A 22,302-nucleotide genomic window follows, 5' to 3' on the forward strand; every position below is an offset into this window, starting at 1 on the left:
ATAGCAAATTAAATTACGAATATAAAGTGTCTCTATGGAATTTTTTGTATCTATAACATTTTTTGATTTAATCGCGAATGTAATGGCCTGATACAAAGACGGGCGCCGTTCATGTCCACGAAGGGAAGGTATGTGAAGCCGTGAAAAAAAAAAGTTAAGAAAGGAAGTGTGTCCGCTGGGAGGGGAATCAACTGGTGCCGTCAAGAGAGAAAGAGTGAGGGGGGGGGGGGGGGAAAGGGTGCATTTTGTCACCAGTCCTGATCATTTCTTATACCTGCTAAGGACTCTGTCCGTGCGGCAGCAGCGCTACTTCCTGCAAATGCCGCACTGCTCACGCTCGTTCCGGGGCCGGCAGCGTGCTCGGAGTTCAGCGAGCGCAATGATGTTAATGCAGGATCTAACGCTATACTTTTTCAATTTAGTTTACTAAGCTTCGTCAAACACCGACCAGTGTGGTGAAAAAACGTTATAAAGCATATTGTTATCTAAAGTTTTATTTCAATAAATTGAATGATGTTTAAAACAGTACTTTAAAAGAAAGTTGAAACTTTAAACAATACTGAGAACAACTTGCATATGAAATGTAATTACCGTAGTCTTTTCAATTTAGTTTACTTAGGTTCGTCAAACACTGACCAATGTAGTGAAAAAACGTTATAAAGCATATTGTTTTCTAAAGTTGTTTTTAAAAAATTAAATAATATTTACATTACTTTAAAAGAAAGTTTATACTTTAAACTATACTGAGAATGACTAGCATAATTATGTAATTTTATTTGCACCAATTAACGCAGACTTTACACCCTAACAAAAAACAAATTATTTACAAAAACCTTTAAACCTATTTTGTCACTTATAAGCACAAAATAAATAAAAAAATAATTGTAAAATTAATGAAATATAAAAATTTGAAGTAAATATATAATATTAGTTATACATGTAAATGCCACCCACTAAACACGTGGCTTCAATCATAAACAAAATATTATTCAACTATGTGCACCAAAATGAAGCTTACTGGTTATCCTAAACAAATGGATAGTTGTAATTTGAGATATTTCGTCCTTCAAATAATAAGTATAATACTGAATAAGATTAATTCACTGTAAATGCTTAACAAAGTGAATTAATAATATGAGAAATACTAACATACCACTGAACATATTACAATTATTTAACTGATACAAGTTAAGTTTGACACTTCAAGTTAAATATAAATGTTAGTTGTTTTGCAGTAATGATATTGCGATGTCTTGAATTTCTGTTTCATTTGGTTTCACGATTCCAGCACAATGACTCACTTATCTTCGTTTTGTAGGAAACAGTCTTTTCTGTGGCACTATATTTTGTTTGAGTTGTTCTCTTCCCGGAACGGCCTCCTGACTGAAAGGCATCCATTCTGCGAGCGTTCTATATGTATGTTTGTATTGATGCCACTATTCAACCTGAAACAATATGCCCATGACTGAACATTTTTTACGTAGTTCTCACTGAAATATGCCCCAAAATCAGCTGTGTCTAAATCTCTATTCATTTGGTTTATTACAGCAGGGAGCATCATTTCAAATGCAGCAGGGTCCCGTTCTTGCAACAATGTTCGCAAGAGTTTGTAGACTTCGGCCTGTTTCTCTCTACCATTAACTTTTGACAGATTTTTCCACCAGGCTCTGTCCACGTGCCAAAAGCAGTAAAGTCTCAGTCGGTGGCTCCATGGTTAAAACCCATGCATTGAAGAATGAGTCAGCCATGTCAGACAAAAACTTTGGGGCATATTATTCCAGCTTCTTTTTTTATGTACTCAAAAAAAATTTGATAGTACATGTTGATCAGTTCTATTCAATTTTAGAAATGCGCAAGGAAAACCCTGCCTCATGTCATCTAAAACGAGTAATGTAATCAGTTTGAACCTGTAATTGTTAAGACCATAGGTACCATCGATACAAATGCAGTCACTGCATATTTTTTCAATAAGTCACACTGAGCATTGTTCATAATAATTAAGACAAAATAATCATTTTTTAACTCGGGATGCAGTTCAGTGACTGTATTTTGAGGCTTGTAAAACAAAACACATGACTTATCACTTGCCCTTACCTCGGTAACCCACGCCTCCACGCTAGTCCCATCATCTGTGTCCCACAGAATCTGCACTTAGGTTATAACGCTGCTCGATATTATATAGGTCTTTTCTGGTTAGGAGGTGAATTCTTTCTAGTTTTGAATCATAAACTGAATCGCGTATCTTGTCTAGAATGGCATGGAATGGAATCTTATTGGCAAGGTCTGTTGCTAAATCACATCTTTCCGAATCAGAGAGATTGAGATGGCCTATATCATTTTGATGACCTACATGTGTTGAAATGTAACTAATTTTACACATTCCACCTTCATATTCTATTACTTGCTTGCAGGACATGTCCCATTGATTTTATTACTGCCCTGAGTTAAGGTGCCTCTGACCTGTACTTTGACACATGTAATAGCCTGAACGATGGCATATTAAATAATGCGTAGTAGAATTGTCAGCACACCGTTTTGAACCACGTTCTTTCACATACCTGGAAAATGTTTCCTTTTCAACATTTTGCTTCCATTTCACAAAATCTTCGAAAGAGGAAAACTTGAGATCTTGGGACTTGACACCAGCACTGTGTTCCGACTCCAGATGGTCCAGAAATGATGTTTTCGTATTAGGTCTGAACTCTCATAATGAGCACTTGAAACTGTTTGTGGAAACAATTTCCGCACTGTGAAATTTCCGTTTATGGTATCTTAAATTTCGAAAAAGATTATATTACCTATCGCAACTTTTGCACTTGAATTCCAAATTTTTTTTCTCGTTCTCTGAAAAAGATACATCGTCAACTTTCCCGGGATGTTTTGTTCGCACGTGTTGGCGAAGTATTTCTTATAATCATACCCTTGTCCACATTCTTCACATACAAATTTGCTTACTGTTACTCATAGCTTAACACTCACTGTAACAACTGAAAACAAACAAAGGTACATGATGAAACATTTAGTAAAAAGCACACACACTAAACAGTCTATGTGGCTGGAAAGATAAAACGCGTGTGTAAAAATAAAAAACATCCAGGGGGTAGGCGCTCCCGATCGGCCAACTTCGGAAAGGCTCGGCATTTGCAGCCAGTTGCAGGAAGTAGTGGTGCTGCCGCTAGACTTGTCAGTCCGTCTGGCGCCTGCGTAGCCACGCAGCTGTCTGTTTACCGCGTGAACATTATTTTTTCAACTGACTGTGTTTTTCCTATTTTGAAGATGCCATTCAAATCACTCGTACTTACGAAAGGGCCAACAAGGAGGCACTCGTAATAACTGGTTTAATTTGGTATGATTTACGTAGTCAAACTGACGGTGCATTGCAAAACTGTCATAACAACGAAGGTCTCGTAGTATTCCGTACTCGTACTAACGAGGTTCCACTGTAACTGTTAATGTCCGAATAAATATTAGATTTCTACTTTAAAATACATTGTTTTATACAGAAAAGATACCTGCACAAAGCGTTCGGCATCTAATAGCGGGACCAAAAACAACATGCGACGTTTACGCGTGAAGTTATTTTTATCCCAATTTTGACGGCCTAAAATATAGGTGCGACGATTACGCGATAACAGGGTACACACATTTTTGATTTAAATAAGTATAGAAGTTATTATATTGAATAACTTATGTGAGTTCAGAACAAGGTCTCATTAAATTATTTATAACTGCTTATTTTAATTTAAAAACAATTAAAAAAAAAATTTTTCCTGTACATATTGGTACTGTATGTACCCCAGCATAATGCAATTGAATATACTTAATGCCAACCCAAAATTTTTGAGTGAGTTAATGAAATGACTTAATGGTTTGGAAATCACAATTTAAGCATTTAACTTTAATTTAACTTCAAAATTTAAATTAAGTTTATTCCATGTTACTAGACTCTTTCTGATGCCAATTTTGTCAGTGATTTTTATTTACATTGTGTTTTTTGACTGTAGTTCAAAAGTAGTCTGGCTGTTCAGAAAGCAAAGAATGTTGATATATGATGGACATCTGGGTAAGTTGAAGAGGGAGGGCATCCCAGCAGCCACAGTGAAGAAAATCAGAAACAACCCAGTGACAAACTCCATTTACACCCTCTTCATCCAGCTAGTGTCATCTGTCACACCTATGTAGAGGCTCAGGAAGCCCCAGACTACAATTGTTGGATACAGTTTACAGGCAGACGTAGTTTTTCAATTAAGTGGAGGTTCAGAAGGCAGTATGTAACAGCAGAAGTGACACTTTTAAGTGGCAGAGCCTGTAGTTTTTCAAATAAGCTATGTATTCCCAATGGCAAGATACAAGTTTGTGATTATAATGCAACCCCCATGTTTAGTTAAAAACAATTTTAATAGCATTATATTCAGTTAAATGCAGTATTATTTTATACCTGACTCTTGAAGTGTAGATTTTGATTAGAGGCTTTCGTTGAAGAATGAAATTAGTTTGAGAGTTGAGAAGTGGTATTCGCCTATCACTCCATAAGTAGCAAAACCGTTGGTTGAAATAGCAGTGTGTTTGGTTTCTAGACTAGACCTGATCAGTGAAATATTGCTGCTGACTTCAGTTGGCAACCAGGGTACATGGCTTGTGATGCCATGTTGGCACGTGTGGAGGGTGCTGAAGTGTCGCTGGGTCGGCAGCTGCTGAAGCGTGAGCTGGCACGGCTGGACGGCGAGGCACGGGTCGTGGAGGCAGATCTCGAGGCGGGAGCACACCTGTCGGAGGTGACGCTGGGGAAGCTGCGGGCGGCCGCGGGGCAGGCCCGACTCCTCATGACCCAGAAGCTGCAGCAGTTCGAGGGGCTGTGCCACAAGAACCTCGTGAGTAGCTGCTTGTTGCCGCCTGTGTCGAGCCTTTCTGCCGGTGGGAAACATCTTTTGTGGTTCTCCTGTCCCTTTCCTTCCCTACTTAATGCATCTGATGATGAAACATCAAACCATCCATGCGTAGTTCATTTGTTTGTTCAACCCATGTCCATTTATTGAAGGCTGACCAGAAGCTGTGAATTTTTGGGATAATTTAATTCTTGGTAGCACAGATTTGTTAGTAGGGTTTTATGTTCTTGTGCATGACTATCAAGAATGTGCGTGATAATCCTGTGTTTTTCTTCTTCTGGTCCTAATAATTGCGAGCTAACAGTGTAGTGTTGCAAGCCCTTACCATCTCTACATATGAATTATTGGTTAAATAATTTTTTTTATATATATATAATTTTCAGTACTTGGTTATGTTTTCTTTTATTGTAAATAATGGCTGAGTTAATGTTTCAGAGGTAGTCATATGTAAGGAATGTGTTGTTTTGCCCTTATTTTTCATATGTTCATGTTTTTAAGTTCCTGTTAATTTACAAAATTAAAATTTTTAAATCTGCTAAAGGTCATTGTTACCTATTTGGTTAAGTTTTCAAGTGAATAGTCATATATTTTTCTATAGTACTATTGTTACTATCCTTTGTTTGAAAGACTGATGATGCAATGTGCTGCCGATTTATATACTACATTTTTGGACATTTCATCTAGAATTCGTTGACTGCAGTTGTTGGTGTTAATTCCATAACTAGGTAAATGTGAATCGTTTGGTCATCTAAGTATGCAAGTATTGGTTTTGTATCGTGAGTTCGTGTGAAATCATGAGATTTGTTAGCTGCAATAAATCTTTTCATTGAACATTTCGGTACCTTTTTCAAGTAAATTGTCTTTCTGGAAGCAACAAACCTTGGTTTTTGTTTTTGCTTTGTGTTTTTAATTATTTGGAACAGTGTTGTGATTGGAAGATGGCGGTCTTTGTGCTGTTGTGAATTTTCAATGGATGATAAAAAGCATAAAAATAAGTGATTGTTTTCAAGATACTTTATTTTCATCACAAGCCATTTAGAGTGACGTGTTTACGAAATTTGAACAGTATTTTTGAAATGAACACATTCTTGGAGTGTTTTTTTTTGTATGTGGAATCCAGACCAATTTTGAGCTAGCTGGGAAATGTGGCTTGCAACAACAGTTTCTCAGTTTGAAGTATGTTTTGGTAGTGTGAGGTCATGTGATGCGGGTGGCTGCAGGCCCAGAGCTCGGACGAGCCGTTCCCGACCACGAGCGAGGACCTGGCTGGCTTCTGGGATATGGTGATGCTGCAGGTGGATCAAGTGGATGGCCTGTTTGCAGAGATCAGCGAACTGCGTGCAAATAACTGGGTTGAGGTCAGCAGGCTTGTCTTTTTTTTCTTCTCTCTTTATCCATATCCAGTGGATATTTGAAAATTGAAACAAATTGACATCACAGTGGCTTTCAGATATTTACAATAATTAGGCAGAAATTTTATGTAAATAGTTACGTTCAACGAAGATGTTTGATGGCAAACCACTCCCATTTTGTGGTGTGCCATGACACTTCTCTGAGCTTTTAAGAATTTTTTTTTTTTTTTTTTTTAATTTGAATTGGCAAGTCATCATATCTAGGACTGTTCAGTTTTTGATTTCTATTGGTCAGTTTGGTTCGGGTTGGTATTTACATCAAGAACCTTTTTTATCGGTACTTGTGTTCAGTTCTTTTAAAAAAAATATTATATATTAAATACTAAATATGATTGAGGTTTTGTGACATAATTTGGTTACTAAAAACAATTAAAAAATACACAAAAGATGAGTACACTCTTTGCATGGGCCTAAAACTTTATTTCTTAAATTATTTTCCAGCTAACCTCAAACTTTGGAATAGGTAGGCCAATATTTAGTCATCAAATCATGATAGCAATGAAAGTAACTGTAAGATGCCATATTGTTTCAACTGTGTTTGGTATTTGAAATAAAACTTTTGAAGGAGCAAATTACTTTGAAGGTCAGGAATTTTATTTAAATATATGCTTTAAATAAGAAAAACATTTAATGAAGAAATTATGGCCTAAGAATTGTTGAAACTCTCTGCCCCCAAATTTATTTTAGACTATACTCTTGACAGGCATTTTTAGTGTGTTATTACATCGAGAGACGTTGGTCACCTTGAAAGACTGTGTTTACCTTTCCTGCATGATAAATGTTATCGCTACGTGAAGTAACAGAAACGTACAAAAAATACCTATAACCAAAACCGAAGAATTGAAATTGGTTTTAGGTCTGGTATTTTAGAGTAAACGAATACCGGAATCTATAAATTGAGGAACCGTACAGGCCTAATAATTTTAAATAGGCACTAATGTTACAGCAATATCTCTGACCTTGGGGTAAATTTTTTTTCATGTGGAAATGACAGGTGACTCATTGTGTTGCTCTTTACTTAAATTGTTTGCCTTTTAAAATATTTTCAACGAAATGATTGTTCATGGTAGTTGAATAAATTTGTGATTTGTTTTGAAGAATAGAACATGTCATCACCAGATATTTTTTTTTTACAAACAGTGTTGCCTTAAATAAAATGTAAAGATTTATAAAATATCTATTATTTTTTTATGGGTGTGCGGGTACCCAAAATTTTCAATTTCGGTTCGGTTTCATGAATACCAGAACTTGCCCCGATTAATTTTAATGGATTCAAAATGCTTAGTCCAAAAAAAAAAAACTCTAGCTCGGCTCGAAAATTTCGAGCTTCAACAGCAGCATGTTATTTGGCCGGAAAGCATTGTGACAGTGTTTTACTATTTACGGGAAAAAAAAAACAATAAAACTCGTTTACGAGGTCCCGCATGGTAGGTTTTTCCGTATAAAGCGTTTCTGAATGTTCCTGTCTTAAATAGTAATGGCACACGTAAATATGAAGAAAAGACAAATGAACAACAACTTACAAAGATATATGGATGATGTACCATAACTACAGTACAAACCCAATAGTTATCTTAAGATAATTACCATAAAAAGAACTAAAGATTCTTTGTATATACTATAATTACTACAGAAGCATGATAGCTACCACATTTGCACTATAGTTACCTTAACAACCGAGCTGTATATTTACCGTGATGGTAATGTATTTATTTATGACATACGTATTAAAATTCAAGAATATTATTGAAAAAAAAAATAGATGTTAAATTTTGATATGTACGGTTGGCACATGTTACTAAGAAATAATGCGATCTGAAAAAATGCAGTACTACTACGAAAGGTAAAAAAGGTACTCGTGGATTTTTAGGTTATGGCAGTCTCTTTCGTTTTTCAGTAATATCGGCCGAAAATTAACAAGCGTATCGGAAGTTTGTAGAAATGCCGATTCAGCTAAATATGTATTGGCAAATTTGGCTTCTTCAGTACAGCTCTACATTTGATGACATGAGTAAACATATTTCAGACTTCAGGATATTGAAAAAGACTTTAATTTCCATGTAGGTTTATTGTGTGTTTTTTTTTGCGAGTGTAAATTTAATTAAGTAAAATGCTTTTATTTTTATTACTTTCAATTGATTAAACTTTAATGACAAGTTACAGATATTTGACACTAATTTTGAGGTTAAGCAATTTTACTAAAGCATTCCAGCCACACAGGTTGCCAGCGAGAGATGCTTCTCTTCTGTTGGAAACACCATCTCCAATCGTAGAGCTAATTTAACTCCTGAACGTGCAGAACAAATTATTTTTCTGCATGATAGATTAAAGAACAGAATTTAATACTCTATGACAATCTCTGAGTGATGGGATTTTCGATACTTCGATACCTTCGATACTTGACGGTATCGCAAAGTATCGAGTATCGAAACTGTAAGTTCGATACATTTTTTCGATACTGGAATGCTTGTTCATTTGTATTGAATTAAGTTTTGAGTCGCCATCGTACAAAATACAACTACAGTAGAACCTCGATGATACGTTCCCGTTTCATACATTTTCCCGTGTCATACACCGATTAATTTTGGTCCCGCCGAAAGTACTACTATATTTACAATGGTTTACTTTCCCGGAACATACACTTATAAAATCATTAATTTCCCGTTTCATACGTTTTTACGAAGCGGAAAAGTCCTACAATTCACAATTATTTTTTGTTATATTCCTCCTGATAAACTACGTTTTAATGCTTTTATTTAGAAAAAGTTCATTGTTTACCTTTGCAAACATAAGAAAATAACTTTATCGCATCATAGATATGGATAGTATCAGGAAGACTGTGCACTTCGTTAGTAGCATCTATGGCCAGCACCAAGGAGACTAGTGGCGCAAACTAGCAATGATTATGAAAATGGTGCACTTGCTTTACCAAGGCACGGATCTCATATTTTGTGCATTCATTAATCTTTGAACTGAATATACCCGTTTGTTATTGTTTTCTTAAGATCAGATTGTTTTATATTTTACGTTTCTCAAGTTAAAATTTTATTGAAAATTGTTCTGTTGCAGAAAGGTGTTTGTAAAATGAAACAAGCAAAAATATCTGATTTTCTATTTACAATAGCTTAATTTTTTTATTTCTAATTTAGGCTTAGTGACTCCCCCCCCCCCCCCCCCCCCCCCCTCTCTCCAAGAAAGGACTTCAAACATTTTGTAAGGCCACTGTTTCTCATGTCAGCTTTACTTGATTATGGACTGTATTTTACATTTCTGGTTTTTTTATTATATGTATATATAATGATGAATTCATATCTTTCATTAATATAATGCAATTATTTACACATTATGTATTTAAGTTTAATCTGACATAATGCTGGTATGATAGATTGAATTTATATATAGTTTAAAACTAATTTATGTTATTTGTAATAATTGTTACTGTTATATAGGAAATGTGGGGTAGTTAGGTTGGTAGGCCTGCAGTGTAAATAGAGGACAGTTTGTAATGATGGCGGCCAGCGTGTCGGTCGTTGTTCATGGTGATTGTATACGGGAGTGAGGACTGCAACCTAAATATGTGTTGAGGGACATAACAGTGGCGACGAGGAAAATTATTCTTTCCCGGGCGTGCGTGTGGGAAACGTAAACAACTACCGCGATGGCGATGTTTCCCGCGTTCGGTGAATTTGTTCCAGGGCGTGACACGTGGCACACATATTCGGAACGATTGGAATACTACTTTGTGGCGAACAAAATAAAAGACAGTGATGAAAAACGGGCGATATTTTTCACCATTTGTTGGGCAGAGCTTTATAACCTTGTGACCTCATTAGTGGCCCCAAAGTCAACATCCGAGGTGGCATTTCCGGATATTTTGGCGGTACTCACGCAACACTGTGAACCCAAACCGAGTGAGATTGTGGAATCGTTCAAATTCCATAATAGGAACCAGCGCGAAGGTGAATCGGTGGCGGAATTCGTGGCGGACTTACGACGGCTCAGCATACACTGCAATTTTGCGGATTTGGTTCTTATGTTGCGGGATTGGGTGGTGTGTGGTGCGCGGGACACAAAGGTGCAACACACACTTTTGACAAAAGACAACTTAACATTTAAGGAAGCGGTTGAGTTGGCCACAGCGGCTGAAGCCACAGGCCGCAATGTCCACGATCTACAGGTGCAGCAGGGCACAGACGCTGGGGCAGTGCTGAAAGTGGGACGCATCAGCATCAGGTACGACAAAAAGGTGGTTAAGAACGACCAGAAGCGGAGTCAAGCCCAGGTGGACCAACAACTTGCAGCTGACAGGCGCGCGTGTTGGAGGTGCAATGGAGACCACAGCCCAACCCAATGCCGACACATCCAGACAGTGTGCAATTTTTGTGATAAAAGAGGGTACCTGGAAAGGGTGTGTATCACCAAGAGGAAGAAAGGTAATACAGGAGTGAATGGGGGGTCCCGAGACCGAAAGATGGGCAGGCCTAGTAAGAGTGCCAGTGACACTGCTGGCACCTACAACTTTACAAACCAACCAGACAGTGACGAAGAGGATGGAGCAGTTTACAAGGTATTTCAGACGTCGGCGAGCAATTGTACGAGTGAACCACCAATTGTTTTAGATGTGTGGCTGAATGGTCAGAGACTTCCTATGGAAATTGACACTGGCGCAAATTTCTCGATCATCAGTTTTGAGACATACAAGAAACTGTGGCCCGATCGACCAGCCCTAACAGATGCAAACCTGGTTCTACACACGTGGTCGCAGGAAAAGTTGGGGGTTAGGGGGACTCTTGAAGTATTGGTACAGACAAAGACTAGTGAATGTAGACTACCAGTGTTGGTGGTGGAAGGGAAGGGGCCTAGTCTGGTGGGCAGGAATTGGTTAGAACCACTGGGTATACAAGTAGCAGGCATTTACCAAATATCACATCAGGAAGTACCCCCTGCAGTGCAACACCATGCACGGGTGTTCGACAGTGTAGAGCTGGGCAAATACGTAGGGCCCCCAGTGACAATGGAGCTGGAACCTGGAGCAACGCCAATCTTCCGGAGGAGCCGGGGAGTACCATTCGCATTGCGGGACATGGTGAGTGCAGAGATTGACAGACTGGTTGATCAGGGTGTATACGAGCCAGTGGAATTTTCAGATTGGGCGACGCCTATTGTACCCATTTGGAAGGCGAATGGGATGGTCAGGCTTTGTGGTGACTATAAAATTACAGTGAATAAAGTATGCAGAGCAAATGTCTATCCATTACCAACCATTAATGAGGCTTTTGCAAGTTTGGCGGGAGGGACAGTTTTTACGAAGCTAGATTTAGCAGATGCATACCTGCAGGTGGCGGTGGATGACGCGACAGCTGCAATTTTAACAGTTAATACGGTGAAAGGGTTGTTTCGGGTTAGGCGCTTACCTTTTGGAGTAAGCGGGTGCCCAGCGATCTTTCAGCGGCTTATGGAAACCCTGCTAGCAGGTATTCCAGGTGTGGTGGTCATGTTGGATGACATTTTGGTCACTGGGAAGGACATGGAGGAACACTGGGACAGAGTTCAGGGAGTGTTGGCGAGAATAGACAAAGCAGGATAACGACTCAAGAAGGCAAAGTGTGTATTTGCGGCAGAGTCTGTCATATTCTTGGGGTACAGAATCGATCGGGTAGGAGTGCGCCCTACAGATGCGAAAGTGGAAGCCATCCGTGAGGCACCAGTACCTACATGTAAGAAGGAACTGCAGGCATTTTTAGGCTTTCTGAATTTTTACGAAAGATTCCTGCCGAATAAGGCATCAGTCCTGGAGCCTTTACATCGTCTCTTGGACAAAGGAGCGAAGTGGGTATGGAGGTCGGAGCATACTGAGGCGTTCTGCAAAGCGAAGAACCTATTACAGTCTGATCAGGTGCTTACTCATTATGACTTAAATAAGCCTTTAACGCTGACATGTGATGCATCAGATTATGGAGTAGGTGCAGTGTTGGCGCACGTTACCGATGATGGCAAAGACGTGCCCTTGGCCTTTGGATCGCGCACTGTGACCCGGCATGAGAGGAACTACTCCCAGCTCGATAAAGAGGCACTGGCTGTGATGTTTGGTGTGACCAAATTTCGACAGTATGTCACAGCCCGGCATTTTACTATCGTGACAGATCACAAACCCCTGTTACGACTGCTGGACCCCAAGCGGCAAACACCAGATATTCTGTCACCACGCCTCTTACGATGGAGCTTATGGCTCTCGATGTTCGACTTCCAGATAGTGTATTTGCCGGGAACCAAGATACCCCATGCCGATGCCCTCAGCCGGCTACCCATGGCCACTGGAAACATACAGGTACCAACTGTTGGTGATGTGCTCATGCTTGAAGCCATGCCAGAGCCACCAATCGATGCTGAGACACTGGCGCAGTTGACCGACAGGGACCCTGTCCTCCGTCAAGTAAAGCAGCACACAAGCCAAGGTTGGCAGGGCAGGAAGGCAGACTCTGAGGAGTTGCGGCCATATTGGAACAGGAGAGAGGCGTTATCCCTTCACAAGGGCTGTCTCTTGTGGGGCAATAGGGTGGTTATTCCAGAGGGGCGTCGCAGGGAACTGTTGATGGTCCTTCATGCCGCACATGACGGAATTGTCAAGTCTAAGATGGTTGCCCGGAGCTATATGTGGTGGCCCGGAATGGACAGGGACATCGAGCAAATGGTAGGTCAGTGCGCAATCTGCCAGCAGCAGCGAGCCAACCCGCCCAAAGTGAAGGAGGTGAAATGGGCACCGGAGAGTGAGCCATGGGTTAGGCTACACATGGATTTCCTGGGTCCTTTCCAGGGGAAGGTTTTCCTCATTGTGGTGGATGCGCACTCAAAATGGCCAGAAGTGAAGGCAATGCATAACATGTCATCAGGTGCAGTTATCCAGGCACTACGAGAGATCTTCAGTTGCCATGGGATTCCCCGGTACCTGGTCTCAGACAACGGGACAGCTTTCGTGTCCCGAGAGATGGAAGAATTCCTAACGAAGAATGGAGTTGTACTAATGCGCACACCACCATTCCATCCAGCCACAAACGGTCAAGCGGAGCGCATGGTGCAGACGGTGAAGTATAAACTGCGGAAAATGGGAGCGGGAGACTGGCACACACGAGTCGCTCGAATGTTGTTGGCGTTGCGCACAACACCACTGGGAGAATCTCATAAGACACCGGCAGAACTCCTAATGGGGAGACCATTAAGAACGGTGCTGGACCAGATACGCCCCCAAACCAAGTTTTCAAGGTGAGGAGACCCAAGAGGTCACAAACCACCACAGGGGCAGGTTTTTTTTAGTTGGGCAGCAGGTGCTTCTTTGTGACTATAGAGGGACTCGTAAGTGGATACCAGGAACCATTGTATCCAAACAAGGGCCCGTGACATACACAACCCAAGATAAGAACGGCAACGTGTATAGACGTCACGTGGACCAATTGCTGAGCAACAAAGTGGCACATCCATCAAGCCAGGCGGTGTCAGTTACATGTACTGATGGCTGTGCTGCGACCAATCGTGGCAGTACCACCCTGCGTCAGCTCATGCCGACTGACGGGATGGCTCTGACAGAGCCAACGCAGGTCCCAGCGACCATACAGCGGCACCCTATTCCGATGGAGCCGGCACAGGTACCATTGACCGTACAGGAGCAACCGGCAGAGAATTGGAAGGAGCGGAAGGGTAAACAGCAGCAGCTGCTGGGGACATCACCAGTGGGAGCATCAACACCGGACCACAGCAGCAGCCCTTTCAGCGGGTTTGCACATCATCGTGACCATGGGCCAGAGCCATGGGAGGGACTGTAGATGGAGCTGATACGCGCACAACCGCCCAGGAGATCCACCAGGGCGAGGATGGTACCGGGGAAGCTGCAAGACTATGTGTAGAAATCTTAAGGGGGGAAGTGTTATATAGGAAATGTGGGGTAGTTAGGTTGGTAGGCCTGCAGTGTAAATAGAGGACAGTTTGTAATGATGGCGGCCAGCGTGTCGGTCGTTGTTCATGGTGATTGTATACGGGAGTGAGGACTGCAACCTAAATATGTGTTGAGGGACATAACAGTTACTTAATGGGAAAATATTTTTCCCTGGAGTATCAAAAGTATCAAAAGTATCAAACTGAAAAAACAATACAGAATCGAGTATCGAAAGTGTGGTATTGTCCCACCTCTAATTATTTGTTACTTACGTATGTATCAATATTTTTTTGAAAACTTTAAATCATTTGGACTATTGGTTTATAGGATGGATAAGATGTTTTTTTAGATATATTACTGATAAATATTTTTTTCTGCCTACCAAGTTACGTACATAATTTCAATGTTGTTGCTCCCAATCCCAATCATCTTATATCTTTCCTGACAGAATTCCGTCCTGAATTAAAAATGTCATTCCCGTCCACCTCTAGTTTCAAATGTTAACCTCTAGTTTCAAATGTTAAAGGTTTTAACAGAATTTTTAAGCCACAAACAGAATTTAGAAACTAATCTTGATGGCAGGCCTTACCAATTGTAACTATCACATTTACTACTAAGGCAGCCCAAGGAATAAAACCAATGATTTCCTTCTGGTGTAAGTGTCAATTCCTGCTCATTGATGCAAGATTACTGTAAAGAATCTTGAAAAAAATATTGTTTTGCCTTTTGCCAATAATTTTGATGGATGAGATAGCTTAAGATACTAATTAAATAAATAAAAAGTGAATCTTAAGATAGAGGGATGTTCCTCGTGAAACTGTGTTCCGCCTTGTTGTGGAGATGATGGACATGGGAACAAGGTGAACATGCAGCCAGGAGTGATGTTTGTGGTTGTCTGTGAAGGCCAAGCCACACTGGGAAGCGGCGTCAGACCCCACCGTCACCGCTCCCAGCAAGCGCCAGTCGGTCGCGAAGAAGGCGGCACCCAAGGCCGTGCGTCAGGAGACGTCCAAGCAAGTGGAGACTGCGCGCAAGGCCCGCGAGGACGCGAGGCGCAAGATGATGGAGCAGAGGCGGAAGATGATGCGCGAGAAAGCTGCGGCCACCGCGCAAGCCGACGTAGAGATATTTGTGCCGCTCGAGAACGGGAAACACGTTTAAGCACTGCCTGGTAACCAGCTCATTCACACTATTTCAGGTTTAACATCTTTTGACTTTGTCAAAGTATGTATACTGTTCAGCATTAAAATATTGTGTCATTTAAATAGGTGGTTTAAATGTTCACAGTAATGTAATGGATTTGTTAATTTTATGAATAATGGTTCGTGATTAAAACAATTTTTATTTATACTGTTTACCTGCAAAAAGCTTTTTGAATCTCATCTTTTCAGCAATTCTAGAATTTTTAAATAAATGTTATAATGGTTCTTTATGCGTGCTGCTGTTATTAACTGTATATATGGAATGCTCTAGGTTATAGCTTCAGAAAAGATAATGTATTTTTATATTTTGGGATGGTATGTTCCGTGATTAAAGTGTTTTGCGAGTAATGCAACTTTTTTCATTGCACTGATTAATTTTATAATTGTGTATTTTTATGCTTTTGTTTGCACAGTTCACTAGCACGTAATGTAGTGTGTAAGTTAACCAATACTTACTAATGTTGCTTTCAGATTGGTGCGTGTTTCTAAACATTATAGGCCCTATTGTATGATTATGCAGATTTGTTTGAGCTAGCTGTTATAAACAAGTGAAGGGATGTAGTATCAAGTATTATGACCAATTATTTTAAGATGCCTTTAAGACTGAATAAAGAAATGGTTGTTTTATGTGCTTTAGTAGAAGTGGAGATGTGTTGTGAAGATGCATGATGAAATAGTGTTGATATAAATTTTGATCACAGTGACATTGTAATTATAGTTTGAATGATATTGTGTTGACTATTGTTTTGTAAAGAAGAAAGGAAGGGTAATTATACCTGTGTTATTGCTGTTTGATACTTTTGTTACTCTTGTTTTACAATAATTACCTTTGCTGTAAAAATATCACTGGTGCTAAAATAAAGTGTGTGTAATTTTATTTGGAGAGACTAAATAACCTTTTAAGTTCCACTTTTCCACTCACCAGCATGTTACAATGTATTGATAGTCAGTTTTGATAACTTGTTAGTTAGGTGATAGTGTAATACCCAAGTTTTTCCATTATTTGTTAAGTTAAAAAAAAAAAAAAAAAAACACTGGTTCATGTACGTTGCTTTTGACAACCTGACATTCACATTAGAATTTTAAAGAAGCATTGAATGTAGAAAACATATTTTCCATTTATACTTAAGTTTTAAGGTTTTGTTCTTAAATGCTAATCCAAAAAGTGCATGGATAAATGTGGATTGACATTAAAATTTGGTACAAAAAAAAAAAGAAAATATATAACATATAGTACATATTTCTAACTTATATTGGTACAATGTGAAAGTTGATTCATTTTCATATTACAAATTTTAATATGGGTATGTTGGTGGTGCAGGTACTCTCATAACTTTGTGATATAAATAATTTTAAAAACCTCAGAACTGTGGAATTGCAAATCATGACAAGCCAGTGTTAAGTTTCACTCACAAGCAGAAGATTGTATTCTCTGAACGCTTATGCACTTCACACTGTTAAAACTGCCCTGTGAAGTTTATACTTTGTTGAAAATATTAATATCCTCAGCTTTTGCTTTTGCCTAATTGTTGTACATTTTAGGTACAGTTTGTGTGTTCATACCAGCATGCTGTTTGTTTAAACAAAACACTATTCTACTTACCAAGTACCCTATTTCATCGCATATTTGTTGCACATTTAATGCCTCATTTCAGGTAAGGAAATTAATTGTTTGACCATTTGAGGAAAATAAAAAAAACTTAAATTAAATAATTTACTTGCCAACTGTATTTTAAATAATTATATTTTGCAGTTTGATAGTAAACTTTACTTGGTTTTGAAATACAAAAAAAAAATTTTTTTTTACACTTGCATATTCAAGGGTGGAATCAGACTGGTCTTTATTTAATATCAAATATGTATAAACATTCACACCACCTGCTTTTGTGAATTTGTTGGTACCTGTTACTCTAATAGTACCTAGCTTCACAAATTTTCACCACCTCATTGTTCAAAACAAACATAAGTTGTGATTTATTTTCAAATTGTATTTAATTTTAAACTTATCACATTGCACTTTATTGGATACAGTTATGTGTTAAGTGGTGAGATTTCATTAAATAGATTGTAGTTTTTGGAATATTATTTACACCCAGTATTAAACTTTTGCTTGATTAGCTTCTGTCTAATTTTTGTTAATTGGAAAACCAAACTTATCTTTTTTCTTTTACCTTTTACTGATTATATTTTGAAAGAAAAAAATTGCAGTTTGTTACTGTTCTCTAGATTTTTTGTAAAATTATCACCCTTGTTTGTTTTGCCAAGACTTAGAGATATTTTATGCTATAAAACTAAAATTACTCCATTATTTGAAGTAAAAGACCTGGGAAAATGCTACAGAATGGTATTCCGCATACGTCCGCACACTTGAGTGGCTGCACATCTGTACTTGCCCAGGAAGTGTGGCAATCATCTTAAAGTTGCTTTGGTTCTGAAGTTGGTGGCACTGTTAAGGCTGTGGGACAAGATCAAAGGACTTGACATAGTTGTGTACATGTAAGTTGTTCAAGTTACTTGGATACTGTTAATAAATTCATCGGTCATTGATTTTTTTTTGTGACATGCTGAATATGCCTTGGTGTATGAATTCATTTAATAGAACTACAGTAAAATTTCTTTGCTGGGAGAACCAAAGACCAGGTTGTGTTTAAGAAATTTTTGTGTGTTAATAAAAATTACATTTTTAAATTTTATGGCTTGTACCTAATTGCAGCTAAGCATTGAAATATTATTGTCCACTTGCCTACTGACATTGTCTGCAATTTTTAAAGTGTGTTCACAACTTCAATGCCTAACTTGAAACTAGATTACTTCTTGTTTACATGTTGAACTTAAGTACATCCCATGAGCTAAAGTAGGAATTTATGTTAAACAGCAGTCTCATAAAAGTTTGCACATGATTTTATAAGAGGATTTGACGTGATAACGTCTTATAAATCGATGGAACGCCAGCGAGCGGCATGCACGAAAAATTGTCACGTCCGCTTGAGCTGAGCGTGCAAGAACCGGCCAACCACCGTGCGAGAAAATCTTCTATAATATCAAACGGGTTAAGGCGGGCTTTTTAACTAATTGTTCATGATTATATTTAAACAAATTATTTAAATTAAATTTGCAAAAACTGTAAATATTATTTGAAAATTAAAAAGAATGCATTTTTTCATCAATGTTTTCTTAATACGTTATCACGTAAAATTATCGTCCGTAAACAGACTTTACAGACAACCCTGTTTTTTTTATATTTAACTGTTACTTTTTTAAAATCTATTTTGAAACTGGTTTTTTATTCCAATTGCACTGTTCATAACAGGCATTGGCTACAGCAGAAAAAACTATTTCTGAAAGTCCCTCACTTCAAAGGACTTAAATGTAGCAACTGTTACAATTTCCTGCCAAAAAAAAAATTTCGCCACTTTCCATCCAAAAATATTGAGAACATGGGGTCTGTGTTGTTTTTATTGTGTGTTTGGTGTTTATATAGTTGTGCAATGTGGAACATGGAGTTATTTATATTGGAACAGGCATGTGTCGCTTTCATCAACCAGTGATATTTATTTCTATTAGCCTCTATCTCGTGAAACAAAAGCTACTTTATTTGATGTATATAAACTACTGGAAGTTCATTTTATTGGTACCTACCTAATGCTCATTTTTAATAATGTAATGCTTGTAAAAGCACATGAAAATATTTGTATTATTAATGCACAAATTTTTAAAAATCTTAAGTTTTGGGTGTTGAACTAATTACCAGTTTACCTACTTTAGATAAAAACTCATTACAAACCACCAAAATTGTGGTTCCTTATTCAGGTTTGCATATATAAGAACTGACTACTTACAGTAAGTACCCATTACATTATGTAACATGTTTGATACTTTTTCAGCAAAAGAACAATGTGATGTCAGGAGTGCTGGGTTAGGTACTTAGGTTTTGGTAACAGCTAAATTACAAATGGTGGTACACATGTAGAAGTATCACTTGCTTATTGTCTGCAGGCTACTTTTTAATATTGTACCTAGTTACTGGATAAGGCAAGATCCTCTTTCTGGTAGTGAAAAATATGAAATAAATTTTCACTTCAAGAAGCCTACCTAGGCAGGGTTGTGTGTGTGTTTGCGAGTTGGGATGATAAGTGAGATGTTTGCTGGTCTAGAGCAGTGTGGCCTCCAAGTGAAAGGCTGTGGACTGGCCCACAACCTTATCGTCGTGCATAGGACAGCTATGGTGTTGGAGTGGTATCCATAACGTTATATGATGGGATATTGAAGATAAGAGGTGTAATGCAAGGCCCTTGAGTGCTTTCAAGAATCTGTACCAGGTGTTTCATTTCTAAGAAGTACTTCGGAATTTTGCATTTCAGGCATTTTCACACTTTTAAAAATACAGTTTAAAAACTTAATCTGGAAAAACAACTATGCATCTGCCCTCAGGGCGTTTTTGTAAACAGACACCACTTGGATATGTTGAGTACGGTAGTTTACAAATTCCGTGATTTCTACAAGATCTCTGCACACTAGTGTTCCTGGGTAGGCGGGACCTGTACACTTGACGCAACATAACTCCGAGCCTGGGTGACGGTTAGAAAATCGTTGTGTGTATGTGAGTCCCGACACTGGAGAAGGCAGACGTGGCGCGGCAGTGAGAGATAATGCGTAACTTGATAACAGGGGCTACACGCTACTGCACAGAGTGAAAACTTAGTCCTTCGGTGAAATCCGACGAATATGTTGGTACTTACTAAACGTTTTCGTTTACAGTTTGGATCTGAGGTTTGTTTGCATGTAGTGTATCACTTTTGTTCAGAGCCAGTGTTACATATGTAGTGCATTACTTCAGTAAAGTACAACTTTATACATAAAATGCCTCCAGTGTTGTCAAAAGTTAAGAGTAAAAAACTGCACTCGCAGGCGCGGGAAATCGTCTATAACGTTCTGCAGTTTATGGAAAATGAAGCGCGATTGCAGGAACCCTCCATTTCACTAGAGAAAGCACAGCTGAGAACAGCTAATGCGACGGATGTGTCTCGCACGACTGTACAAACAATATGAAAAATGGCTCACCGAACAATTAATACAAAATCTTCCACCAAACAGTGTTGTTGTGATAGATAATGCTCCCTATCACAATGTAAAAATAAATAAAACGCCTACCTCCAACTCGACAAAAGGAAATGCAGCAGTGGTTAAGTAAGGAGAATATTTCCTTTACTAGCGACATGCTCAAACCAAACTTGTATAACCTCATAAATAAATACAAACCTTCGCAAGTGCAGTACTCGGCAGACAGATTATTGGTAAATAGTAGCCACACATTACTTCGTCTGCCCCCTTATCATCCGGATTTGAATCCGATAGCATATGGGCTAAAGTTAAAGGAGAAGTCGCTTCAAGAAATGTTACTTGCAATTTGGCAAATGTAAAAAAACTTTGCGAGGAAATATTTAACCGAATGGGTCCAGAAGATTGGATACCGATTTGCAATCACGTCAAGACACTCGAGAACGAATACTGGGATAAGGATGTGCGTTTTGACATTGAAATTGATAAAGCGATTGTTCAGTTAAGTGATGCAAACAGTGACAGCAGTGACGTTTACACATCAGACTCTTCGGATGGAACAGTCAGTGCGGCGTTGAAGAACTGAGGTAGTGCTTGGAACGTCAGTGGTAAGTGGTCAATGTTTTCTGCTTTTCTCTACCTGCTGTGCAAGGTCGCCGTATCTGCTTATACCCCCTCCTCATCCACCCGACCCCCCACACGTGTTGCAGTCAACACTCCTCATGTGTGACGTAGCTCAAGCTCGGAGTTATATTGCGCCTAGTGTAAGTATGGCCCCTTTGCGTGCTCCAGCAGTCTATTTATTATTCATATGCAATTGTTTTTTAATTTTTAAAACTATTAACTTTTTATTTTGTATAATGTCATTAGTATTAAAAAAAAATTAAGTGTATGTGGTCTTGTTTGCACAAATATTATACACACTTCTTTGCACCTAATATTATTGTTTTCTGATGCATGCATGGGAAGAATTTGATAAACCACAGAGGGTTCTACTGGAAAAGTGTATTTAATGGTACTGCGTAAAATAGTATGCACTGTGTAATAATTTTGGCCACAACTAGGAGCAGGCAGTTAATGCAAAAAAATCTGAACACCTATTGGACTACAATAAGGTATGGCAATGCCAGCGGTTTCTGCCTAGTGATTGGCGGCTGTCTCCAAGAGAAACCTTTGCCTTATTTGAATAGGCCATTCAGGACACATTTGCTTCCACACTGAATTGCTGTGATTCGTGTGCCGACAGTAGACACGTGTCTAAAAGAAATTGAACTAAGTTAATGTTGTGTTTTAACAGTTAGTATCAAAATATTTTCACAAAATATACATGGCTCCAGCCACAACACATTTCTGGTTTTGTTATTTTCAGCTGTCCGACTTAGTGTTTTTTTTTTAGTTAAATTTTTGCCATTTTGAGATGTGATGTTGTGGCCTACTTAATTATAACTATGTAAGCAACGGAGGTCGTGAGTTCAAAGAAAGTTGCAGCTGTTTTGTCTTTCCAAGTGTCAAATAAGTGTCATTAATGAATGTGAAGATAATTTAAATATTTTCTCAAGTAAAAAAAAATTCTCATTAGGTATGTATGTTTTCGCAGGCTGTATGAAAACTAACTTTATTTGGTCAATCAGAATATCATGGTGACATCTGTTTGTTTATAGTTCTGTGCAGCATGTGTATTTTGTTGGTATTCATGATATTGATCCATGAAAGGAACAAAAATGATTTAAATTGAAGAGTAAACATTGCCATGGGTCATACATTTCAGTATGTATACATTGTTAAAAGTGTAGAAATTTAAAACTTATAAAAAGAAA

General features: G+C 38.6%; 1 protein-coding gene across 1 annotated transcript in view; it reads left to right on the forward strand.

The window, feature by feature from the left end:
- The window catches only part of LOC134530941 (uncharacterized), a 43,839-nt gene extending 27,535 nt beyond the window's left edge, over positions 1–16,304 (forward strand). Inside the window, exons 6-8 of the mRNA XM_063366273.1 lie at positions 4,692–4,871; positions 6,107–6,244; positions 15,129–16,304. Of these exons, the coding sequence (XP_063222343.1) occupies positions 4,692–4,871; positions 6,107–6,244; positions 15,129–15,386 (576 nt within the window). The 3' untranslated portion in view covers positions 15,387–16,304. The remainder of the gene's footprint in view (positions 1–4,691; positions 4,872–6,106; positions 6,245–15,128) is intronic.
- The last annotated feature ends 5,998 nt before the right edge of the window (positions 16,305–22,302 follow it).

Source organism: Bacillus rossius, chromosome 3 (genome assembly GCF_032445375.1).
Source record: "Bacillus rossius redtenbacheri isolate Brsri chromosome 3, Brsri_v3, whole genome shotgun sequence".
NCBI lineage: Eukaryota > Metazoa > Arthropoda > Insecta > Phasmatodea > Bacillidae > Bacillus > Bacillus rossius.